This window comes from Phyllostomus discolor, chromosome 8, assembly GCF_004126475.2.
Source record: "Phyllostomus discolor isolate MPI-MPIP mPhyDis1 chromosome 8, mPhyDis1.pri.v3, whole genome shotgun sequence".
Classification (NCBI taxonomy): domain Eukaryota; kingdom Metazoa; phylum Chordata; class Mammalia; order Chiroptera; family Phyllostomidae; genus Phyllostomus; species Phyllostomus discolor.
The window spans coordinates 51,714,655-51,739,230 of record NC_040910.2 but is presented as its reverse complement, the minus strand read 5'-3'; the positions used below and the strand labels follow the sequence as shown (position 1 = coordinate 51,739,230).

At 39.2% G+C, this 24,576-nt stretch overlaps 1 protein-coding gene across 1 annotated transcript in view; it reads right to left on the bottom strand.

Moving 5' to 3' along the window:
- Nucleotides 1-24,576, bottom strand: part of PIWIL2 (piwi like RNA-mediated gene silencing 2) — a 67,340-nt gene that overhangs the window by 15,833 nt on the left and 26,931 nt on the right. Inside the window, exons 12-19 of the mRNA XM_036032670.1 lie at nt 24,159-24,248; nt 20,170-20,310; nt 19,011-19,124; nt 17,592-17,780; nt 15,451-15,552; nt 14,784-14,900; nt 14,093-14,181; nt 13,042-13,147 (exon numbers count right to left, since the gene is read on the bottom strand). Of these exons, the coding sequence (XP_035888563.1) occupies nt 13,042-13,147; nt 14,093-14,181; nt 14,784-14,900; nt 15,451-15,552; nt 17,592-17,780; nt 19,011-19,124; nt 20,170-20,310; nt 24,159-24,248 (948 nt within the window). The remainder of the gene's footprint in view (nt 1-13,041; nt 13,148-14,092; nt 14,182-14,783; nt 14,901-15,450; nt 15,553-17,591; nt 17,781-19,010; nt 19,125-20,169; nt 20,311-24,158; nt 24,249-24,576) is intronic.

The window sequence follows — 24,576 nt, the reverse complement described above, 5'->3', positions numbered from 1 at the left end:
TTGCTTCCTTATATTCCATATAGCTGATTTGATTCTCACCATCAACCACTCTACAGCTGATTCCCTGTAAATTGTTCTTTATTTCAATTAGTGTATCTTTCATTTTGGACTGGATCTTTTTTGTGCTGCTGAGGTCCTAAGTTCACTGAACATCCTTATAACCAGTGTTTTGACCCTACATCTATTAGATTGCTTGTCTACATTTTGTTTAGTTCTTTTTCTGGAGTTTTGTTATGTTCTTTCATTTGGGCCATGTTTGTCTCCTCATTTTGGCAGCCTCCCTGTGTTTATTTCTATGTATTAGGTAGAGCTGTTACATCTTCCAGGTTTGGTAAAGTAGCCTACTTGTAGTAAGTGTCTACTTGTAGTAAGTGTCCTTGTAGGACCCACTGGCACATCATCCCCTATTACCCAAGCTGGGTACTCGAGGTGTGCCCAATGTGTGGGCTGTGTACACCCTCCTCTGGCAATTGAGCCTTGATTAGTGTTGGCATGTTGAAGGTCAGCCACTGCCTGTGTTCTGTCCAGATCACACAATATAAGCTACAAAGAAACCTGCAGATGGCTGCTATTTGTGCCAGGCTTGGAGGTTCCTAGGCAAGGCCAAGCTGTGAACCAAGGCCAGCTGCTGTTAGTACCAGTTCCTGGAGCAACTTAACAAGAGGTACAGGGCTCACTCAAGCCAGGTAAAACTTGTTTGAGAGAATTAAGGAAAACCTGAAGCATCAACCAAAACAAGCCATTCATATGGAAAAGCCACTGAAAACAGCTTGGGTGAGCCTGAGAGTTGGGTGGGCAGGGCTCAGAAAAGGAACAATGGCCTCTGCCAGCAATTCTGTCTAAGAGAAAGCTGCCCCCCATTCTCGCCCTGATGCCAGACAATTCAGTCTTCTCCATAGATCTCTGATACCTTTCAATGTGCTGCCTCCACACATGGAGATCAGAGGGAGTGAGTCCAACTAAGTCTGCATGTGGGCCCTTTAAGAGGAACTGCCTTGGACTCCAGAAGTTTCTGTCTTCTACAGCCTTAACCCCTGCTGGTTTTTTACAGTTGGAAGTTATGGAAATTTATCTTCCTGGCCCTGGAACCCTGGGCTGGCAGGTCTGGTGTGGGGATGGGAATCCTTGCTCCTGAAATATCTCTCTGAATTTTTATCTGCCACACATGGGTGTGGGACCAGCCAGTTCCATGTCTCCGCCCACCCCCCACCACCAGTCTCCATGCAATTTCTTCTTTAATCCCGTAGTTGTAAGACTTCCATTGAGCTTGTTTTGTGATGGTTCTGAATGATGGTTATTCTATAATTTAGTTGTAATTTTGATTTGGTTATGCAAGGAGTCAAGCTGTGTTTACCTACATCACCATCTTGACCAGAAGCTCAGTGTTTTTAGAATATTCACAAAAGTATGGACCTATCAACACTATTTAATTCCATAATATTTTCATCATGCCTAGAAGAACCCACTACCCAATTAGGAGTAACTCCACATTGCTGCCCATGTCCTCATTCTTTGGAAACCAGTAATCAATCTCTTTTTTGTTTCAATGGATTTACCTACTCTGGATATCCCACAGAAATGGAATATAAATATGACTCTTTATGTTTAGCTTTTCTTTCACTGAGCATATTATCAATGTTTCTCCTTCATTGTAAGATAGCTTTTCTTGGTACAGAATTCTTGATTCTACCTCCCTTACATCGTTTTCAATATGGCATTCCACTGCCTTCTGGCCTCCATAATTTCTAAAGAGAGAAGTCAGCTCTTCATCTTATTGAAGATGCCTTGAACATAGTAAATGTCTTTCTCTTGGTGCTTTCAGAATACCCTCTTGGCCTTCCAGCAGTTTTACTGGGATGTGTCTAGATAGGGATATCTTTAGGTTTCTTACTTAGGGTTCATTGGCCTTCTTGGATGAGTTGGTTATTGTTTTTCTTCAAATTTGGGAAATGCAGGCTATTATTTCTTCCAACATTCTTTTCCTCCTATATTTTCTCTTTACCTTCTGGGAATCACATGATGTTTACAAGGGTATAGCTGATGGTATCCCACACATCTTAGTCTCTATTCATTTTTCTTCATTTCTTTTCTCTTGCTTTATCATACACTGGATAAGCTCATTTGATCTATCTTCAAGTTCATTCATTATTTCTTCTATCTAATCAAATTTCTGTAAAGCCCCTGTAGTGAAATTTTCATTTATTATATTTTACAATTCCAGGAATTTCTATACAATTGTTTTAAAAGTTTTTTAAAATGATCTTTACTGATACATAATTCATATACCATTATATAATAAGCCAATTTAAAGTGCAAAATCCAATGTCTTTTAGTATATTTACTGATAGGTACAACCAAATCACAATCTATTTTATAACTTTTCAATCACCTCATAAAGAAACTCTATATTCGTTAACTACTACCTCCCCCTACACACTCTCCCAACCTCTCCCTACCTTAGCCTCAAGCAACCATAATGTACTTTCTTTCCTCTGTATTTCCCTGTTATGAATATTTGTTGTAAGTGACATCACATATGTGATCTTTTTGTCACTGGATTCTTTCTCTTAGTGTAACATTTTTAAGGTTAAAGCATTGCTTGCTATGTGTCTTACATGTTCTACATTCTTATTTCTTCCTTAAAACTTTTTTTATTACTATTTTCTCTTCCTCATTGGATAGCTGTATACTCCTTTATTACTCTCATACTGGCTATCCTAGAAATTACAACACAAAACTTTAGCATATCAAAGTGTAATATAAACTGGTACTTTCACTTTTACTCAACAATTCAAGAAACTAAAAGCACTGAAATTTCAATGTAGTCCCATTCTTTTTTCTTTTGTTTCCCTTGCCCCAGAAGATAAATCAGAAGAAAATATTACTAACAGAAATGTCATAAGATTTTACTATGTCTTTTTCTAGGAGTTTTATTGTTTTGAGTTTCACATTTAAGTCTTTAACCCATTTAAAGTTTATTCTTGTATGTGGTGTAAGAAGGTAGTCTAATTTCATTTACTGTATATAATGTGCCCAATTTTCCCAACACCATTTACTGAATAGACTTCATTACCTCACTGTCCCTGCCACCTCTGTCATATATTAAAGGACTATATGGGTGTGGGTTTATTTCTGGGCTCTCTATTCTGTTGCACTGACCCACAAACATTTTAATACCCAATTATGATAGTCTTGTAGTATAGTTTGATATCAGGTATCATGACACCTCTAATTTTGTTCTTTTTCAAGATTGCTGTGGCTATTTGGGGTTCTTTTGTGGTTCCACATAAATTTATGGATTATTTGTTGTAGTTCTGCGAAAACGTCATTATTTTGATAAGAAATGTGGTGAATCTATAGACTGCTTTGGGTAGTACAGACATTTTAATGATGCTAATTCTTCCTATCCATGAGCACAGTATATACTACCATTTATTTGTATCTTCTTCAATTTCTTTCTTCAGTGTCTTATAATTTTCCGAGTACAGGTCTTTCACCTCCTTGGTTAAATTTATTCCTAGGTCTTTTTTGATGCAATTGTAAATGAAATAACTTTATTAGTTTCCCTTTCTGACAGTTCATTCTTGCTATATAAAAATGCAAATGATTTCTGTATATTTATTTTGTATCCTGCTACATTACTGAATTCATTTCAGTTCTAGTAGTTTTCTGGTGGAATCCTTAGGGTTCTCTATCTACAGTATCATGTCATCTTCAAATAAGGACAATTTTGCTTCTTCCTTTCCAATTTGGATGCCTATTATTTCTTCTTTTTGTCTGACTGCTGTGGCTAGGGCTTCTAGCACAATGTTGAATAAGACAATGAAAGTGGACATTCCTGTCTTGTTCCTGATATCAAGGGAGACACTTTTAGTTTTTCCCCATTGAGTATGTTAACTGTGGGTTTGTCACATATAGCCTTTATTATGCTGAGGTATGTTCTCTCCAATCCCAATTTGCTGAGTTTTTTAAAAATCATAAATGGATGTCAGATTTTTGTCAAATGCTTTTTATGTATCTATTGGAATAATAATATGATTTTTATCCTTTCTTTTGTTTAGATGGTGTACCATGTTAATTAATTTACGAATATTGTACCAACCTTGCATCCCAGGAATAAATCCCAGTTGGTCATGGTGTATGATCTTTTTAAAGTACTGATGAATTCAGTTTACAAATATTTTGTTGATGATTTTTACATCTATGTTCATCAGGGATATTGGTCTATAATTTCAATTTTTTGAGGTATCTTTATCTGGTTTTGAAATTAGGATAATGCTGGACTCATAAAATAAGCTTGGCATTTATTTTCCTTAAGCACTTTATAGCTATTATTTTATTATCTTGCTTACACTGCTTCCTTTGACAAGTTAGCTATTATTCCATTTTTTGGTCCTTTGATGGAAAACTCTTTTATTTTCCTTTGACTGATATATATGTCTTTACTTTCACCAGTTTTACGTAAGTGTACTTCTTAAGTTTACTTTTATTTTTAATACATCCTATTTGGGATTTGTTAAATTTTTTGTATCTGCCTTATATCTTCTATCACTTTCGGAATATTCTTTGGTTCCCAGCCCGCGCTCAATCCACTGAGCTACGCCAGCCAGGGCTTAGGAATATTCTTTACTATTGTCTTTTCAGATGTTTCCTCTTACACCCTAACCTCCCTATGGGATGCTTATTATGCATATATTATATTTTAACTTCACATTCTCCTATCTGTTGCTCTGTTATACTTTCTAACCTTTTATATCTCAATTCTTCAGTCTGATTTTTTCTTTTCTTAATTTTATTTATTTCTAGAGAAGAGAAGGGAAGGAGGCAGAGGGAGAGAAACATCTATATGTGGTTGTCTTTCATGCACCCCATACTGGGGACCTGGCCTGCAACCCAGGTATGTGCCCTAGACTGGGAATAAAACTGGCAACTCTTTGGTTCATAGGCCAGCGCTCAATCCACTGAGCCACACCAGGTAGGGCTCAGTCTGATTTTCTTATCTATTTTTCAGTTGGCTTGTTACTTCAATTAAGTCTAAACTACTGTGACCCATTTTTTAGTGCATGGAGTGGTGTTTCCCCAAAATTTGTATGTTGAAGTCCTAACCCCTAGTTCCTTTGAATGTGACTATATTTGGAGATGAAGTCTTTAAAGAAGTTATTAAGCCGTGAATTGAGTAGGCCAGTTGGGTGCCACTCTGCAAAGCAAATTCTCTCATACACTGAAGTTTCTCTCCCTCCCCCTCTCTCCCCTTCCCTTCCCTTCTCTCTAAAAGAAATGAATAAAATCTTTAAAAATATTAAGTAAAGAAGTTATTAAGTTTAAATGAGGTCATTGGGATGGGCCCTAACTAAATATAACAAGAGGAGATTAGGACACAGATACACAAAGGGTGAAGACCATGTACCAGAGAGAGAACACAGTATCTACAAGACGAGAACAAAGACCGCTAGAGAATCCAAACCTGCCAGCACCCTGATCTTGGACCTCCACCCTCTAGAACTGTGAGCAAATAAATATTTGTCCTCTAAACCACCCAGCTATGGTATGTTGTTATGGAAGCTCTAGCAACCTTATATACCCATTCATTGAGTGAATTTGTTTAGCACAATTTTCCATTCTAGAAATTCCAATTGCTTTTTTAGTAGTTTCTAATTCTTTGCTAAAATTCCAAATGTTATCTTTTATCTTTTTGAACATATTCAGTGCACCTATTTTTAAATGTGTCTGCTCAATTAATTGAATCTTCTGTGGATCAGGATCAATTATTTATTGTTTTTCTTGGTCTTAGTGTCTCCATTTTCTCTCCATGTGTTATTAGTTATTATCTATTGACTGCTAGACATTGTAGAAACAGTTTGATGCCTAGGATAATGTTAATCTTCCTTCAGAGGGTTTCATTGATTCTGGCAAGTGAGCAGTGAAATTAACAGCTCACCTAAATCCATACTTAAAGACTGAAATAAATAGTTGGTCTACCAATAGTTTTTCTTTACTCCTGATTTTTAGTTCTTTAGATTCACAGCACAAAGACTGGGGAGTTTGCTCAGGACCACCACTGATTTGGGGGCCCTGGTCTCTAATTTTTGATCTCCCAAAACTTTCAAACATCCTGCAAATCTTTTCAACATTTCAGCTGCCTCTTCCATAATTAGTGTATGTCTAATATGCTAACGTGTAGGCTTTCTGTCTTTTTGTATCTTGGCTTTCTTACTCTTTTTTGCTTTATTACTCTTCAATTAAACTTATTATCTATCACATATTATATATGTATATATACAAATTTATGTATGTGTATATGTATATATCTATACTTATGTATATACAGATATACATGTGTATGTTTAATGTATTTTTTAAATACTGCATGCCAAACATAGTATTTACAATACTGTTAACAGAAATAATATAGGGCCTAGAATGGTGTTCTTCACACAGAAAAGATTTAAGTTTATTTGTTCCCAGTGTTTGGAGTTTTAATACTATGAAAAACTTGGGAACACTAGCACTCTGTGTTATCATATCTGATTTTATGGATTGAAATACTTCTAAAATGAGCTGTAGTCTTCTCTAAGGGCTTATATACCTCTAAATCACCCTTTGATCTAAGATGAAGCACTCCTCAGAGAATATTTCTCGAATGTAAAAGGACCTCCAAAAATCTGTTCCTCCATTTAAGCAATAGGTACATTGTAAAACTAGTCAAAATCAACTTCTTTATAACTACTGAGAATAACCAAAAACTTTCAACAATCTGAAGAATATTTATACAATAAAAAGGACTGAATCTCAGTAAGAACAATGATTTTGCTGTGTTTTACCTTGCTCTATGCACATTCCCCTTTCTCTGAAGTAGCTGTTATACCTGTAGCTTCACTACCAACCATGTTAATGTAAAAGTAATCTACCAGTCCCCAGAGGGGGCAAAACAAGTCCCAGACATTTAAAGAATTCTTTGTGCAGCCATTACCTGGTTACTAAGCTAAAAGGGGGGAGGTTTTAGTGGCTATGCACACTTCAGACTACAGAGATCACAGAATCAGGCCAAGAAACTCATCGGACAAGCAACAGTAACAGCAATCTTTGTCCATGGAAATACAATTTGCAGAGTTGCCACGTTATATTAAAAATACCCATTCTTCAGCCCTGGCTGGCGTAGCTCAGTGGACTGAGCGCGGGCTGCGAACCAAAGTGTCGCAGGTTCGATTCCCAGTCAGGGTACATGCCTGGGTTGTAGGCCATGACCCCCAGCAACCGCACATTGATATTTTTCTCTCTCTCTCTCTCTTTCTCCTTCCCTTCCCTCTCTAAAAATAAATAAATAAAATCTTTTAAAAAATACTCATTCTCCAATAAAAATTTTTGAGACATACCAACAAATAAAATATGATCCATACACATGAAAAAAAGTAGACGATAAAAACTGTCCTATATGTTCGTTTTACTAGACAAGTACTTTAAACCAACTATTGCAAATACTACTCAAAGACTAAAGAAAACCACATCTAAAGACCTTAAGGAAAGTATGAGAAGTGTCTCACCAAATAGAGACTATCAATAAACACATAGAAATGATAAGAAACAATCAAATAGAAACTGGGGTGCTGAACAGTATAATAACTACAATGAAAAATTCACGAGAGAGGCTTAACAGCACATTTGATCAGGCAGAAGAAATAATCACTATTAGGCCAACTGAGTTTATCCCATGTGAGAATAGAAAGGAAAAAAAGAAGGAATAATAAATAAATGCAGCCTCTGAGACCTGTGAGACATCATTAAGCATACCAACATAACAGGAGTCTCAGTAGGAGAGAAAAGGGGGCAAAAGAAATATTTGCACAAATGGTAGACTAACAATTCCAAATCTGAAGAAAAAGTTAACTGCAAATCCAAGAAGCCTAAGGAGCACCAAGTAGCATAGCTCGAACTTGATCTGAAACATCAGCTCTTTCCTGGGTATCCAGTTTAATGGCCAATCCTGCAAATTTTCAACTTTCCATCCTCTAAAAATGTTAGCCAAGTCCTTAAAATAAATCTCTTTATACACACTTAATACTCTATTGGTTCTGTTTCTCTGGAGAACCATAATACAGAATTAGAACAAAGAAAGAAAGAGAGAGACTACAACTATACAGGGACAGAATTTTTTTTATATTACTGAAATTAAGTTGGTATCAATCTGAGCAAGACTATTATAAATAGGCAGAAGTATTTGATAAAATCTAACACACTTTTAATATAAAAACACTCATCAAATTAGGAATTAGAAGGAAACAGGATAAAGGAAGTGCATAGAAAACACATGGTGAAATATTTGAAACTGTCCCCCTAAGGCCAGGAAAAAGACAAGAATGCCTGTTTTCACCACTAGTATTCAAACTTGTACTGGAAATTACAGCCCAAGCAACTAAGAAAAAAAAGAGAGAGAGAGAGAAAAGGCATCAAAATTGTAAAGAAAGAAGTATAACTACCTCCATATGCGGATAATGTGATTGTATTATCCCAAAGAATTTTCAAATCCCAAAGAAGTTTTTAAAGGGTAATAAATAAATTCACAAAGTTGTAGGGTTAAAGGTTAACATGCTAAAACAAGTTGTATCCCTATATACCTGTAAAGAACAATTTAAAAGTGATATTAATAAAGTCATTTCATTTATAATTACAACTGCATCCAAGAGAATCAAATACCTAGAAATAAATTTAACCAAGGTAGTAACATACTTTTACATGGAAACTATAAAGCACTGCTGAAAAATTAAGGTAGACCTAAATACATGGAAAGATACCTTAGGGCCATATATTGCAAGACTGAGTATTATGAAGATGGCAATATTTGCAAAACTATTTACACATCCAATGTAAATCTTATCAAAATTCCATGGCTTTTTTACACAAATGGAAATGCCTATACTTAAATTCATATGGAATTCTAAGTGGCCCAAAATAGCTAAAACATATCAAAAAAGAAACAAACTGGAAGATTCACACTTCCCAATTTCAAAATTAACTAAAAAGAAACAGTAATCAAAACAGCATTTTACTGACATAAGGATGGACACAAGACCAGTGGAATAGAATTTAGAGTTCAGAAATAAATTCATACAGGGGGGATAAATGATGATAGAAGGAATCTTGACTTGGGGTGGTGAACACACAATACAGTATCCAGATGATGCACTGTAGAATTGTATACCCAAAACCTATGTAATTTTATTAACCAACATAACTCCAATGAATTCAATTAAAAAAAACAAACAAAAGAAATCTAAACACCTATGGCCAATTGATTTTTAACAAGAATGCCAATACCTTAACATGAAAAAAGAGTAGTCTCTTCAGCAAGAGCTTCTGAGACAAGCAGATAACCATATACAAAAGAATAAAGTCGGACCTCTACCTCACTTTACATGAAGTGTACCTCAAAATGAATCGATGACCTAAATATAAAAGCTAAAGCTGTGAAACTGTTAAAAGAAAATACAGGGGTAAATCTCATTCAGATTTGGCAACAGATTCTCAGATTTGACACCAAAAGCATGGGAACAAAATGAGAAAAAAAATGAAATGGACTTTGTCAAAATTTAAAACTTTTGTGCACCAAACAACATTATCAAGAAAGTGAAGACACCCTAAAAAAAAGGCAAAAGTATTGCAAATCTTGTGTCAAACAAGGGTTCAGTATCTAGAATGTTTTTTAAAAAGCCCTCTTATAACTCAACAACAAAAAGACTCAATTAAAAAGTCGGGAAAAGATTTGAAAAGACTTTTCCAAGGAGAATATACAAATGGACAATAAACATACAAACATCACTGGTCATTAAGGAAATGCAAGTTAATTTAAAAATGAAAAAGAAGAAGTGTTAGTGAGCACGTGGATAAACTGGAACCCTTGTGCATGGCTGTTAGGAATGTAAAATGGTGCAGCCACTGTAGGAAACAGTTTGGCAGTTTCTCAAAAAATTAAACATAGAATTACCATATGATCCATCAATTTTACTCCTAGGTATATACCCGAAATAACTGAAAATAGGTACTCTAACAAATACACAGATAAGCATCTGCACAGCAGCAGTATTCATAATAGTCAAAAGGTAGGAACAGTTAAAATGTCCATTAATGATGACTGGATAAACAAATTGTGAAATACACATATAATGGAATACTCTTCATACATAAAAAGTAACAAAGTACTGATATACACAACTTAGAAGAACCTTAGGAACATGCTCAATGAAAGAAGCCAAAAACAAAAGTTCACATACTTTATAATTATTTCTATATAATATATTCCAAATTGGCAAATTCACAGAAACGCAAAGCAAAGTAGATGTTACCAGGAAGTAGGGGGAAAGGTGAATGGGGACTAATGACCCTGTCTCAGGATCAGAAAGTGGCTGGAACCAGCAAGCAACTCTCCTGGTGTGCTTGCCTGAGGTGGCACCTGGTCCGTGAGTGAGTGGACACTGGGGGCTGCAGCAATGTGGAAGCGGGCTGAATCCAGACATATTTCCCCTGCACTGTCTGACATGCAAAATACCAGTAAGAGCTGCTCTGTGTGCCCGGAGGAGAAACAAGAGAACGCAGACAGCATTCTCCGAGGCAGACTCCAGAGGAAAGGCCCTGCACAGAGCTGGCAAGCTGCACTGACCCTGGCGGCTCCAGGGGCTACAAACAGCTCCTGGGGAAAAGAGACGCCTCTTGTGGGAGGGGTTTTGCATACCTGCTGGTAGATGCCACTGCTCAAAATACTAAAAAAGGACTAAAACAGGAGATATTTCACCAATTTAGCTCGCCAAATCACATTTCTTCAGACCAAAGGACACATTTTCATTCTCAGATTAACAGTTTGATGGAGAATTAGGACAGGCCACTGAAACACTCTGTCTGGAACGGAGGGAAGAAAGAAAGCTGTGAGGGCTGGCTACCACACTTTTTCATGTGTGCAGTCACACTCCACATGAGTGGCGGCCAAGGAAATGTCCCACCAGACAGGTTCCTCCCCCCTCTATGAGACCCAGGGAAGGGGCTGGGGTGGGGAGGACACAGGTATCAGCATACTTTGCTTTGCTTTCCCCCACAGGAGCATGACACTCTTTTTCCTACCTGGTGTAGTGGTTCTTGGATCAGGGCCACAACTGCAGGCACCGAAAGCTGGGTGTGTACTCCCTTGCCAGAGCGCCTGTGCCCAAGCTCCACTAACCTGGTGGCCCACACAACAGTAATGTACTGTCCCACAGGGCTGGAGGTGAGAAGTCCAAAATCAAGGCACTGGCAGGGCCATTTCCTTCTGAAGCCTGTAAGAGTCTTTTCCATGAGTCCCTCCTCACTCCTAGTTACCTCTCATGTTCCTTTGTGATCTCTTTGTGTGTTTACATTGCTTTTCCTCTACGTGTGTGTCTGCGTCCCCATCTCCTCTCTTCGTAAGGACACAGTCACGATGGATTAGGGCTCACTCTAGTGACCCCATCTTAACTGGATCACCTGCAAAGGCCCTATTTTCAATGAGGTTACATTCACGAGTAGGGCTTCAACATCTTTTTGGGGTGTGGGGCACAAATCAACCCATAACAATCTCTAAGCCATAAGCTTGAACTGTATTTTTAAATCTTTATGTTAGAGTTCTAAGGGCCTGACAGGGTAAATATACTGTGCTTTTACCCTCTCTGGCAAAACTGAGGTTCACTGGCTCCTCCAAATGTTCGGCATATTCATAACATCAGTCAATAAACAGAATGCAGCAGAAGTGACACTGCATGACCTTCCAGGCTAAGGTATGAAAGGCGACATGACTTACACCTGCTCTCTCAGTCTCTTGGATCACTCATGCACTGAACCCAGACGCCATGCTGTGAGGACGCCCAAGTGAGCAGATGTGGCAAGGCCATATGGAGAGGAATGGGAGTCCACTGTGCCCTGTCCAACTTCCTGTGAACACCACAGATGCTCACTGCATGTTGCTAAGTTTTAGAGTAATTTGTTACACAGCCATCAATAACCAAAGTGTACTCAAGTAAATTACAACCCAGAGGGAAAGATACATAATGATTCAAGAAATTCATATAAGGCGCTAATCATTATACAGAATATAAACTAAGGGTCTTGGGAGAGGAACATAAAAATATAAGTCTGGCAAAGGGCAGGGGTGGGGGGGCAAGGGTGGCGGGGAATAAAAGGAAAGGCTTCACAGAAGTAACTTTTGAGCATGGGCCTAAAAGACAGAACTTTGAAGGAAAGCAGTGATGACAAGAAAAAGGAAAGTGTGGTAGAACTTGGTAGCAAAGTAACATATCACGGGGACCTCCTTAGAGACACAAATTCAATTTTTTTCTACATAATCTACAATCAATCCTGAAACAGTATCAAACTATTTGAAGGACACCATAGGAAACATTTACTCTAAAAGAAACAAGGAAGAGTTCTAGAGACTGAGTTTAATCACATGAAATTATTAAATTTCTTGCTGGTTAATCTCCATGCAAAGGGCCAACTCTGACCCTAAGAAATGAAAGTTACTCACCAGTGCTTGCTTTGATGTACTGGCCAAGACAAAGCCTAGTATTCTGCTTGCTCATTTTTCCAGACCCAGTATCAGCTTAATGACAGCAATTCTCTGTGGTTAGCATTCCTTTGAGTTCTGTGGCTGATTTATAGGGAGGCATTTGTCTTGAACCCAAATGAAAAGAGCCAGCACCTAATGACAGCCATAAAGCTGGGTAAATCTATAAACTGCTTTAATTGCTGAAATTTACCCCCAGTCTCCCTGATAAGGGCATGAAGACTCTGTCTATAGGCATCAGGCTGACAACCTGGGAAATAATCACTATTTACCAAACCAAATGAAAGCATTCAGCTCTGTACAAGCAGTAGCCTGAGAACAGCCCTGTCAAGCTGCCTGCTCTGCAACAACCAACTCTTTGGTTTGCTTAAGAGACTCACCTTCAAGGTTGGATCCCTCCCACCAAATCAGACTTCCTCTGGAAGTGCTCAGGTATGCAGTCCTTCAAACCCTCAAAACTTTAGGATTTCCATTCTCCTCACCTCATAAAACTTTTTTAAGGAGCCCACCAGGCACAGCTTCAGGCTGTCCACAATCTCTTGATGCGGCATCTGGAATACCACTCGTGAAAACCACTTTGTGAGGGTGCTGGGGTGGAGGAGTAACGAGAGAGAAAGAGGAAAGCATGAACACATACTCGCAGAGGAAGGCCCACAGCCTGAAAGGCAGCCCACATGGGCATCTCTAAGCCCCAATCCAACAACAGGTAGCAAATTATTTATGCTACACATGAAGCCACATGTGACACATACTAGTTGTGTGTGTGGGTGGGTGTATGTCATACACAGAATGTAAAAATATGGGCATAGTTGTGGACACTTGCCACAAAACCGCTTCCAGCTGAAAAACTGGACAGTGTAGAGATCCACCAATAGAGGACTAGTTTAAGCAAACAGTGCTGTGGCATACAACAATCTCCACACAAGAGTTAAGGACAACTGGTTGAGAATTACCTGGATTGCTATGGAAAACTCTATGTCCAAAACATACAGTTTAAGTACAAAAATCAAGCTGAGGAACAGTATACAAAGTACTATGCTCCTTGTACATGCATATATACAGCACCTCTGTGTGTCAGTATATGCATAAAAGAGAACCTGAAAGTATATATACATCAAACATTAGGTAGTGGTTAAAAGAAAATGAACCATAAAAAACTCACTTTTAAATTTCAACAGATATTTGCATGGGCATGCCTTATCTTTATAGTCGAATAAAAAAAAAACAACAAAAAACCTTTGCTTCTAGGGGGCAAAAAACACCACTGACAAGACACAGACCCCATTCTGAAGGAGACTACATGGCAGCCAGGGAACAAACTTACAAACGTGACAAGTTTGGTGAAGAGACTGTGTAAACTAGCACTGTAGGAAGACATAAGAGGAAGGAGTTGAGTATACTTCTATGTATTAGGTAAAAGAAAGTATACTTTTACGATAATATGAAATACTCAAAAATACCTGCTGTATTTATAATAAGATTAGCTATCAAGACGAGGTAACCAAACAAAGTGGCATGATGCAAGGTGCTTACAGGTTGATGCTTGCCACGAAGCCGACCACAGAGCGCATGCCCCTGCTGGGGTCATGGTAAACATCCATCCCGATCACCATTAACTGTTTCTGTGTTAGGAAACAAAAAAAATAAATGAAAAACAAAATCTTTAATTACTATCTGAACCCCAAAGCAACATATGAAAGTAAGTTCTGGGAAAGGCACACAACATGAAGTCAGAGATGTGGGCCAGGGACCAGCACCCTCTTTCTGGGAAGGATTACTGGGTAACTGGTCTCAGGCTTTGTGAGCCACATATCTCCGCAGGAATTGCTCAGTCCACTGCGGCAGCACAAAAGCAGCCACAACAGTCCACAAGGGAGTACAGTATTTTCCAATAAAACTGCAATTAAGGACCCTGACCACTGAATTTCATGTAATTTTCATCTGCCAGAAAATATTAGCTTTATTTTTGTTTCACCATTTGAAAAATGCAAAAACCATTCTTAGCTCATGGGCTACACAAAAACAAGCAATGAATTCTACTTCTATAGTAGAATTGGGTAGACTTCTTGAGTAGAACAAGCAATAGCATTCTACTCAATGCTATTCAAAAACAAGCATTGAGACTACTAAGCACTGAAAGTAGGGCTAACCCCACAAGGAAAATAGGTAGGCAGTACTCTCTGGAGAGCTGACTTGAATGAAGACGTATCGCAGCATCACTCACCAGAGGAATATCCACTCCCCAGAGCTCACCACCCAATTTGCAGTTAATCTGAAGTAAAATTTTCTGTGCCACACTCCGAAGCTTGGTGGGCTGACCAATGGTTCGGGCATTGATGACCTATAACACAGGGACCAAAAGGTGTGGGGAAAGAAGACACTGTCAACCTCTCAGATGATGTAAACAATTCAAAGTATATACTCTACTTGTTTAAGAAACTCCAGTTAGCAGCTAATACACTTTGCATTAATAGTTCTAATTTTAGGGTTTCTAGGCACATGCATTCACACATACACAACATAAATACAAACTAAAACTGAAAAAAACAAATATCTTCAAAAGATCTCATGCAGAGTAAAAATGTTTTCAGCCTCCAGAGGAAAACAGCTTTCCCCTCTTTGAGTGAAGGAGGGCTGTACTCTTAGAACCCAGTCATGGGAAACCACTTGAAGACTCACCCTCTGAACACGCTAAAGTACTCATCTGGGAACCTGAAGGCAGCCACCTGCCTTCTCTGGGTTACTGTAATAAGGGGAAGGTTTTGTAGGAGGGCCTACACATGCTGGCTTCTAACAGTTACTTCAGTCTTTTTGCACACACATACCCACTCTTTTCCAAGCCCCGAGGGAGGCTGGTTTCCACCTGCACCTCCTGCCTGGTTCCCACTCACCTGCGAAGGCACTGGAGCCTGCACACAGCACAGCTTTTTAATGGCCCCATAGAGGTCGTCACGTGTGCCCATGATGATGCACACGACCATCTGGATCTTCCCCTTGAGGAGATAAAGTATATATAAGTCAGGCTTGGGAACTCTGACAGGGCTCAGTCGGAGGCCGTTTGAGAGTCTGCAAAGCCAAGGCACCTTTAATGTAGAGAGAGAACTGAAACAGAGGTGGTGGACCTTCTAATACAGAAAAGGGTCCTTGAACTGAATGTTGGGTCCACGGGTTCTTTTCACAGATAGGTAATATGTTACCAAAAATTATTGAGAGCTGTGTATCTTATTTATTTATTTATTTATTTATTTATTTGGAAGCTTAAGATGCCTGGAAAAGGAGCAGACTTGAAAATATGTAAAGGTTTATTACATGTTGCTTTCAGTTCTCTGCAGTGTTTTTTATCACTCTCTTTAGTATAGTAAGCACCTTATTATACCCATATCACAGAACTTTGAGGACACATGGAATTCAATACCTCAAAATTCACAGCAGATGAAATGCAGATGAAAATTTCAATTGCAGATGAAAATAAAGCTACTGCCAAATCTGTAGGTAGTGCTCTTTCTCTCTGGTTAGAAGAGAGATGATAATGCCAGCAGCTCATCCCGTATCAGCACCCTCCATCCCTCACTGCCTCAGAAATCCAGTACTAAACAGAGAGATCTTTCAAAGTCTGAATAAATGAAAGTAGCACTCCAGTGAAATAAGTTGGCTAAAACGGCTATTAAAGATAAATCAATAGCAGTCTATTGGAAATCAAGATCAGTGTTAGATAAGACTTCTCAGAGGACGTTCCAGCAATCACATCAAAGAACTTCCAAAGTCACGTAGAACACAGGTTGCACACGGAGAGCCTATTATGGGCTGGATCTAGCAAACAGATGTGGTTTTTCAGTCCCTACAACGATTCGTAAGTTGTTATTATTAGCACTTTCACATAGGGAAGTGCACACATACGCAAATCTAGGTTTTTGGCTTCTTTTGGGAAAAAACAACAACAACAACAACAAAAAATAGTTCCCTCCCAACCCACTCCACTCTTCTGTGTTACTCATCTGGCTCCAGCAGACATCTGAGTTTGTAACCCCTAGCAAAGAGAATAATAAAACAATGCTGTAAAGATTACAGAGTGACAGCAATACCAAAATGAGCTGAATCTGGTACACATTATGAATGAAATTCATATCAACACTACCTGAAAACTGCTGGCAATACACTCTCAGGACGAGAACACAAGAGGCTGTGAAATGGGGGAGTGACCTAAACTGGGTTGTTCCAATGGAAGCAGAGCAGACTTTATCAATGACCAAGCACAGGGGCAGTATGGGGGGTGCGGGGGAGGTGGGCACAGCAGAGTACAGCAGGCACAGGAAGTTGGGAGGAAATTACAAAGAGAAAGAGAACAGGAATGTGCTGCTATGGATGGATACACTCAGAGTGGTAGGTCAAACGCAGAAAGCTAGGATACCAAGTTAATCTAATTGTAGTACTGATCCCAGAAGAACTGATCTTCAATTCCAGGACTAATCACTTCCAAAAACTTTCCTCTGCTTTTCTTTCCTCCTTAATCTTCTTCCTCTGTTTCACTTACATACAAATAAGAGCTACAGGCCTGAACTACTTGAGTTGTGAGGACTATGACCTGCTCAGCTCCAGTGATCCCGATCGGCTATCAACACTGAGCTGATGGGCCACCTGCCAAGTTCATCACTAGAGCAATTTGAATCTAGAGCCAGACCAAACTGGAGCAGCTCAGTACTGATTCGTGCAAGACGGCACCTGGCCCAAGAAGTTGCTTTCTGAGCACGAAATGTTCTATATAGATAACAAACTAAAGTTAAGTCATCTATTCCCTGAGCCAATTACGTGATGAACAGAATACTAGCATGAGAGTGCCAACATAGAATGAGAGAAGCAAAATTTATGGATGGGCATAATGGCTATTTTTGTCAGTATTTCACATGCACATGAGTAAGACACAGGTTTCTGAACATCATCATAGCAGACTGATAACCAAGGTTTATTTAAAATCAAGTATTCAGAGTATTTTAGAATAGATATCCTGTAAATCTACTCAAATTAAATTTATTACCTCTGCTCTCAGCATGGATTGAATGGTTCTGACATAGGTCTCGGTTCGATCATCCTTTAGTTCGACCCAGGCTGGCGGACTCATGCGCATGCCAATGGGGCCAGCTATCTTCTCTAACATGCTGACCAGTTCTCGGGCCTGGTCCATTGCTCTCTTTGGGTAAAAAAGTGCCCAGAAATGCATGGGGACCTAGGAACAACCACAGGCTATTTTAGTACTTCCTATAACTTGAACACTCCAAACTCACACCACAGAGATGTTATTAGAAAATACGTTGCTTTTCACTCTCTTGGCTTGAGTTCTGCCTTATCTACGTCCTATTACCAACACAGATGTGTCTGGTAAGTCAATCAGGGCATGGAATGCTACACAGCAATGAGAATGGAAGCTCTACAACCACACCTAACAATACAAGTGAAACTCACTAATACAAGATTGAAGAAATAAAGCTGGACGTACAAGAATGTTTACTGTATGGTTTCGAGTACAAAAACAATTGAAGCAACTCATGCTCTCCCTCTCAGGAGCACACCTGAGCCTCTCCACTTCACCTCTTTCCCACCACCCTACCGCCTCCCCTTGTATTATCTTTGCCTTTCTCTCCCCTAAGCTCCAAGGGCCCTTCTTTTGCTCCTTTAACTTGTTTCCTGAGCCTACGCAGCCCAGCAGGCTCACTTCTCCTACCTCTGCAACTTTCTAAATAAACTTTCAGTGTGAAAAAACCTCAGCTGAAACAAATCTATGCTGTTAGAAGTCAGGGTAGTGACTGCTCTAGGGGTGTGTGGGGGTAAGAGGTAGGAAGGAACTAGGAGCGTGGACGGGCACTCCTGGGACTCTGGTGAAGTTCTCTTTCTCAACCCTTTGTGTTGATTACAGGTCTATTTAACTTATGAAAATTCATCAAGCTATATACTTAAAAGTGTAATTTTTTTCTTTAAATGTGCTGTATTTCCATAAAAAGTTTAGAAACAGATGTGTGTATTTCATGTGTGACCATAAGGACCACATACACATACACATAATATACATACAACAGTACACATACAATTATTTAAACATAATTACACACCATTTTGTTCTTTGTTTCTCTTGGTAGGAAGCTGTTTTAATTTTGCTTATTTCATGAAGAAAAACATCTCCCAGGATCCCCCAGGCAGAAAGAGGGGGAAGAGAAAGGGAAGACTGAGTGGGAGGCTGGCACTACATGAATTACCAAAGCAATTTATTTTCTTTTCCTAAGTCCGTGGGCTTACCTCTAACAACTCATCACCTTATTCTCTTTGAGGGACCCTGTTTAGTAGACAATTAAGGGCAGGAATTCAGTTGGAACTTTCTCTCAAAATGAAGACACTAAATCTTCCTAATTTCCATCATTTCAGGAATACTGGTCCTCTTTTCACCACACTGAAAATCACTTACAGTCAAGATGGAAAGGTCTCTGGTCACTTCCTTAGTCCAGTTTACTTCCTGTGATGTGATAAACGAAGTATTTCTTAAGTTAATTCTTTCCATTGGCAGAACACGTCCTTCAATCTAAACAGAAAGAAAGTACCTATGATCCGAACCATCTGCAAACATTATTTAGAAAACCGCCGAGACTGTTCTCTCTGGGGACTGCTCAGCTCCACAACGTAGACTTGCCCTGTTACTTCCAACATGGTCTCCCAAGAAAGGGAATAGACGATGCTGTCTTTTTAGAAGCACAGAATGCACACAAAACAACTATAATTTCAAGGTGAACAAGAACATAATCTTCAAATACTTTAAGGGAAAAATTAAAAGTAGAAAATTAAAGGTAAAATTTCTTACTGCTGAACATAAACTACTATTCTACTTTATACAAAGGAAAAGCTGGAAGGAAAAAGTACAGACATAATGAAAGAACAAATTAAAGTTAAGAATAACAAATCAGTCAGACCTAAATGTCCCAAAACAGGAAGATAATTAGATTGATGATATATCAATATAATGGACTATTTTTGCAATCTTTAAAATCACTTTCTAACTACAACCCTGTTTTTTTTGGGGGGTGGGGGGGAAGAATGATCAGGTTTGCACAATAGTAAACTGAGTAAGTCCATACTCAGCAGTGAGGAATTACTTACTTACCTCTGAGTAAGTAATTATGGAGCATTTCTATTTTCCATAACTTCTGTTCATTTTTTAAATATTAACATACTTTATCTATAATCAAAAAAATTTTAATGGTTTTCTTAACATTATAAAAGTCTATTTAACACAATGAATAATGATACATTAGCAAAAGTGTAAAGAATCAGACTCATGCTTACAAAAGTAATTTGGGCTGGAAAGCTGAAAATGTGGTAACATTAAGTCAATAATCCTTTTGCTACCTAACTGACTGGAAATTAACAGCTAGGATCCCTGGGAAATACAGAGGAAGAATCTGTAAGAAATACTAGACAAATTAAGTCCAAGAAATTCAAGTATTATGACTAGGACCGAAAAAAAAAAGGAAAAAAAAAAAGAACTCTAAAATAAAGATAAGATAGGAAGCTACCACTGAGTCACAACGCTCAAATCGCTGGTCCCTACCCCATCACATTTTCTGGGTTACCTTATGTACATCATTCTGCAGATAGAGTCCCCAACGTGTTAGTTCATTGTTGGCTGTCTCATTCTTTGAAATTTTCTGTATCAAGCATTCCAAAGCACTATGGTGCTGTTTGGGGCTCAGGTTGATGTGCTGGGTCAAATCCTAAATACAATTAAAGTGAAGATAATTAGTTTTAAGTATTACTTTCTTCAGTATGAGGTTAAAACAAACCCCAATGAGTCTTCAGTGTTTTTTTCTAAATATAATTTATTTATTTATTTATTTTTAAAAAAGATTTTATTTACTTTATTTTTAGAGTTGGAAGAGGGAGACAGAGAGAGACATCAATGTGTGGTTGCTGGGGGTTATGGCCTGCAACCCAGGCATGTGCCCTGACTGGGAATCGAACCTGCAATGACTGGTTCGCAGCCCGCGCTCAATCCACTGAGCCACGCCAGCCAGGGCTAAATATAATTTATTGATTATGCTACTACAGTTGTCCCAACTTTTTCCCCTTTGCCTCCCTCTGCCTGATAGCCCCCTTCCATCCCACAATCCCCTCCTCAGTCCATGGGTCATACATATAAGTTCTTTGGCTACTTCATTTCCTATATTGTTCTTAACATTACCCTATTTTGTACCTACCAATTTGTATTTTTTAAAGATTTTTAAAAAGATTTTATTTATTTTTAGAGAGAGAAGGGAGGGAGAAAGAGAGAGAGAGAGAAAGAGAGAGAGAGACATCAATGTGCGGTTGCTGGGGGCTGTGGCCTGCAACCCAGGCATATACCGACTGGGAATTGAACCTGTGATGCTTTGGTTCACAGCCCACGCTCAATCCACTGAGCTATGCCAGCCAGGGCGATTTGTACTTCTTAATCCCTGTACCTTTTCCCCAATCTCCCCCTTGCCCCACCCAGCTAATAATCCTCCAAATGATCTCCATACTATGATAGTTTCTGTTCTGCTTGTTTGCTTTTTAGATTTGGCTGTTGATAGTTGAGAATTTATTGCCATTTTAATGTTCACAGTTCTGAATTTCATTTTCTTAGATAAGTCCCTTTAACATCTCATATAATAATGGCTTGCTAATGATGAACTCCTTTAGTTTTACCTTGTCTGTAAAACACTTTATCTGTCCTTCTATTTTAAATGATAGCTTTGCTGGATAGAGTAATTTTGGATGTAGGTCCTTGCTTTTCATCACTCTGAATACTTCTTGCCAGTCCCTTCTAGCCTGCAAACTTTCTTTTGAAAAATCAGCTGATAGTCTTATGGGAACTCCTTTGTAGGTAACTCTGCTTTTCTCTTGCTACCTTCGAGATTCTCTCTTTAACCTCTGACATTTTAATTATGATGTGTCTTGGTGTAGTCATCTTTGGGTCCAACTTATTTGGGACTCTGTGCTTCCTAGAGTTGCATGTCTATTTCCTTCACCAAATTATGGAAGTTTTCTTTCATTAGTTTTTCAAAGTTAAGTTTTCAATTTCTTGCTCTTCCTCTTCTCCTTCTGGCACCCTATGACTTGGATGTTGGTATGTCTGAAGGTGTCCCAGAGGCTCCTTAGTCTATCCTCATTTTTTAAATTTTTTTTATTCTTGCTGTTCTGATTGCTTTTTTCTTCCTTGCACTACAGATTGATGATTTGATTCTTGGCTTCATCCCCTCCACTGGTTTCCTGTAGATTTTTCTTTATTTCACTTCACGTAATGTTCATTTCTGCCTAGGTCATTTTTTATGCTGTTGCTGTACCCAATGAGTTCTTTGAGCATCCTGATAACCCATGTTTTGAACTCTGCATCTCTGACAGGTTGCTTGTCTCCATTTTGTTTAGTTCTCTTTCTGGAGTTTTGTTCTGTTCTTTCATTTGGGCCATATTTCCTTGTCTCCTGAATTTGGCAGCCTCCCTGTGTTTCTGTGTATTAGGTACACATGCTGAGTCCATCTTAGTGGCATGGCCTATTATAGAAAAGTGCACCTGTAAGTTTTATGGAGCAGAGCCTTAGGTAATTACCAGGGTGGGGCAACCCATGTCACTGCTCTGTGGCTACATGTAGAGGAGGGCTCAGAGAGGGGATGATGCTGCTGCCTGGCCTCTGGATTTTTGCTGGGAGGAAGCTGTCCTTCGGTGTTCAACCTGTTGCCAGCCACTTCAATTTCTCCACTGGTATGCCACTGGTGCCCTTCCATCTATTGCTCTGGTGCTGAATCCCAGAAGGGTTGGGTCTGCGTAAGTCCCAGGACCCTTGCCGGCCCTTTAAGAGGAGTCTCCTGAAAATGGTGTAGTTTCTTGCACTCTCCCAACCCCCACTGTTTTTTATAGCCAGAAGTTATAGGGACTTATCTTCCTGGCACTGGAAACCTGGACTGATGGTCTAGTCTGGGGCTGGGATCCCTCACTCCCAAGACATCCCTCCCAATTTTTATCCACCATATGTGAATGTGGGACTACCTGTTCCACATCTCTGTGCCTCTCCTTGTGTCTCTCCTTGTGTCTCTGACCCCCTACCTGTCTGAATGAATGTGGCTTCCTTAAATCCTTGATTGTTGGACTTCCATACAGCTCGATTTTCTGACGAATCTGGGTGATACTTGTTTTGTAGTCTAGTTGTAATTTTTGCTGTTAATTGTGTGAGGAGGAGAAGCATATTTACCTACACCTCCATTGTGACCAGAAGCTTCAATGTTTTCATAAGAAATCTTCCCATTGAAATGTACAGAAATTTTCAAATATCTCTAAGGACTTTAATCAGCATCTCTTGGTAATGTTTATAAGGTATAAGATTAAAATTTTAATCATAAAAGGATTTTAAATGTTATTTCTTTCTCCCTCATGACATCTAAGTCTTACCTCTTTTTCAATGCCATGTTCTGAATTTAAAATTCATAAAAGATTCTATGAAACAATAGCAAAGGGAGTGTGATTTTACCTATTTAATATTTGGAAAACATAACAGAATGGAAAACTACATCCGGTCTTATACTTTATACCATACTGCAGCAGACAATTAACGTCCCTTTTTTTGTCCAGAGGTTAGCCAGTAACAGTTGCTTTCTAAATATTTATTGCTGAATAAATATCTAACAAGTGTGCAACAAGTGTGTGCGAAGATTTTGAATCAAATTATGTGAATTCTCTATTAATTTATCTATTCTTCTGGTACTAACAAATCATACAGCTGTTATTCCCCGAGAGGTAGTCTGGGTGAATCTACAAAGCTAAACAGATAGCTCTGTGGTCATAAAGTCATTAGGCAACTGGGAGTTGTAAGGAAGGATCCTTGACCCAGAGATTAAAAGCAGAAGTATCAGAAGGTACACATGAAAGAAACCTCTCATAGGAATTTTAAGCATCATGTCATGTCCAGCCCTTTGTGATATTACTAACAACCCCATGTGGCATCTGAGGCCAGCACAGTCCAAGGATTAGATGAACAAGGGCTGGAGGAGCGAGGCAGCAGTAGGTCTCACGCATGCAGAGCAGCAGCAGCCACAGACAGCGTACAGGTGAAGCACTCAGCGTCTGGACTCATCTCCTCCTCAGCTATTTCCTACAGATACTGAGCCTAAAACTTCCAGCATACCCCAGGTCCCACAAGATAAACTTCTGTCCTTTTACCTCACCTTCTGACTTGTCAACTTTCTCCTACAACATCTCCTCCATCCCTTCAAATAAACTGAACTTATAGAAATGTTCAAAAAAATTTAGTGCTCTCAAAGAATCTCATTTATGACCAAATGACCAGTTTACAGTCATCCACTGGATTGGTAAGAGAGAATTATTTGTTTCCTTTTACCTTATAATCCGGTCACCCTACTGTTCTAACACCCTTCAAAAAGAAGCTCGGATAGGCTTTTCCAGTGTGTGGGAAGGGACATGGACCATGTTTACAGAAAGGAAAACTGGAGCTTGGGAGAATGGACTTCCCCAGGTAAAGACGTGTGCCTGGTACAGGTCTAGCTCAACCTGCTGTTGCAAAGGCCTCCTGCTCAAAGCAGGCGCTTCTCACCTTCATGGCCCTGTAGTCCTTCTTCATCTTCTCAGGGATCCCAGTCATGAAGGAGAGCTCAGGCAGCAGCAGGATTTCACCTTTTAGCAGCTTTGCAGAGAGATCGGAAAAGGGAAAGGCAGGTAGTAAAGGAGGATCCTGTTCCCCTGCCCTGTATAGGACGTGCCATGCCCAGCGCTGGCCCAGCAGGGCTATCACTGGCAAACTAAGAAACAGAAAGCCCTGGAGGGCAGCAAATCACTGCAAGTATTCCCCCCCCCCACATCCCCCTCAGTCACACCACTTACAGCTGTTGTATTAGATAAAGGGGAAAATACTGAAATTGTCAAAAGGAGAGAAAGAACTAGAAAAAAATTCTGTCCCTCTTGAGGCTCTAGACAAGCTAAGATAAGACATCCTATCAGGCTGGTATATCTAC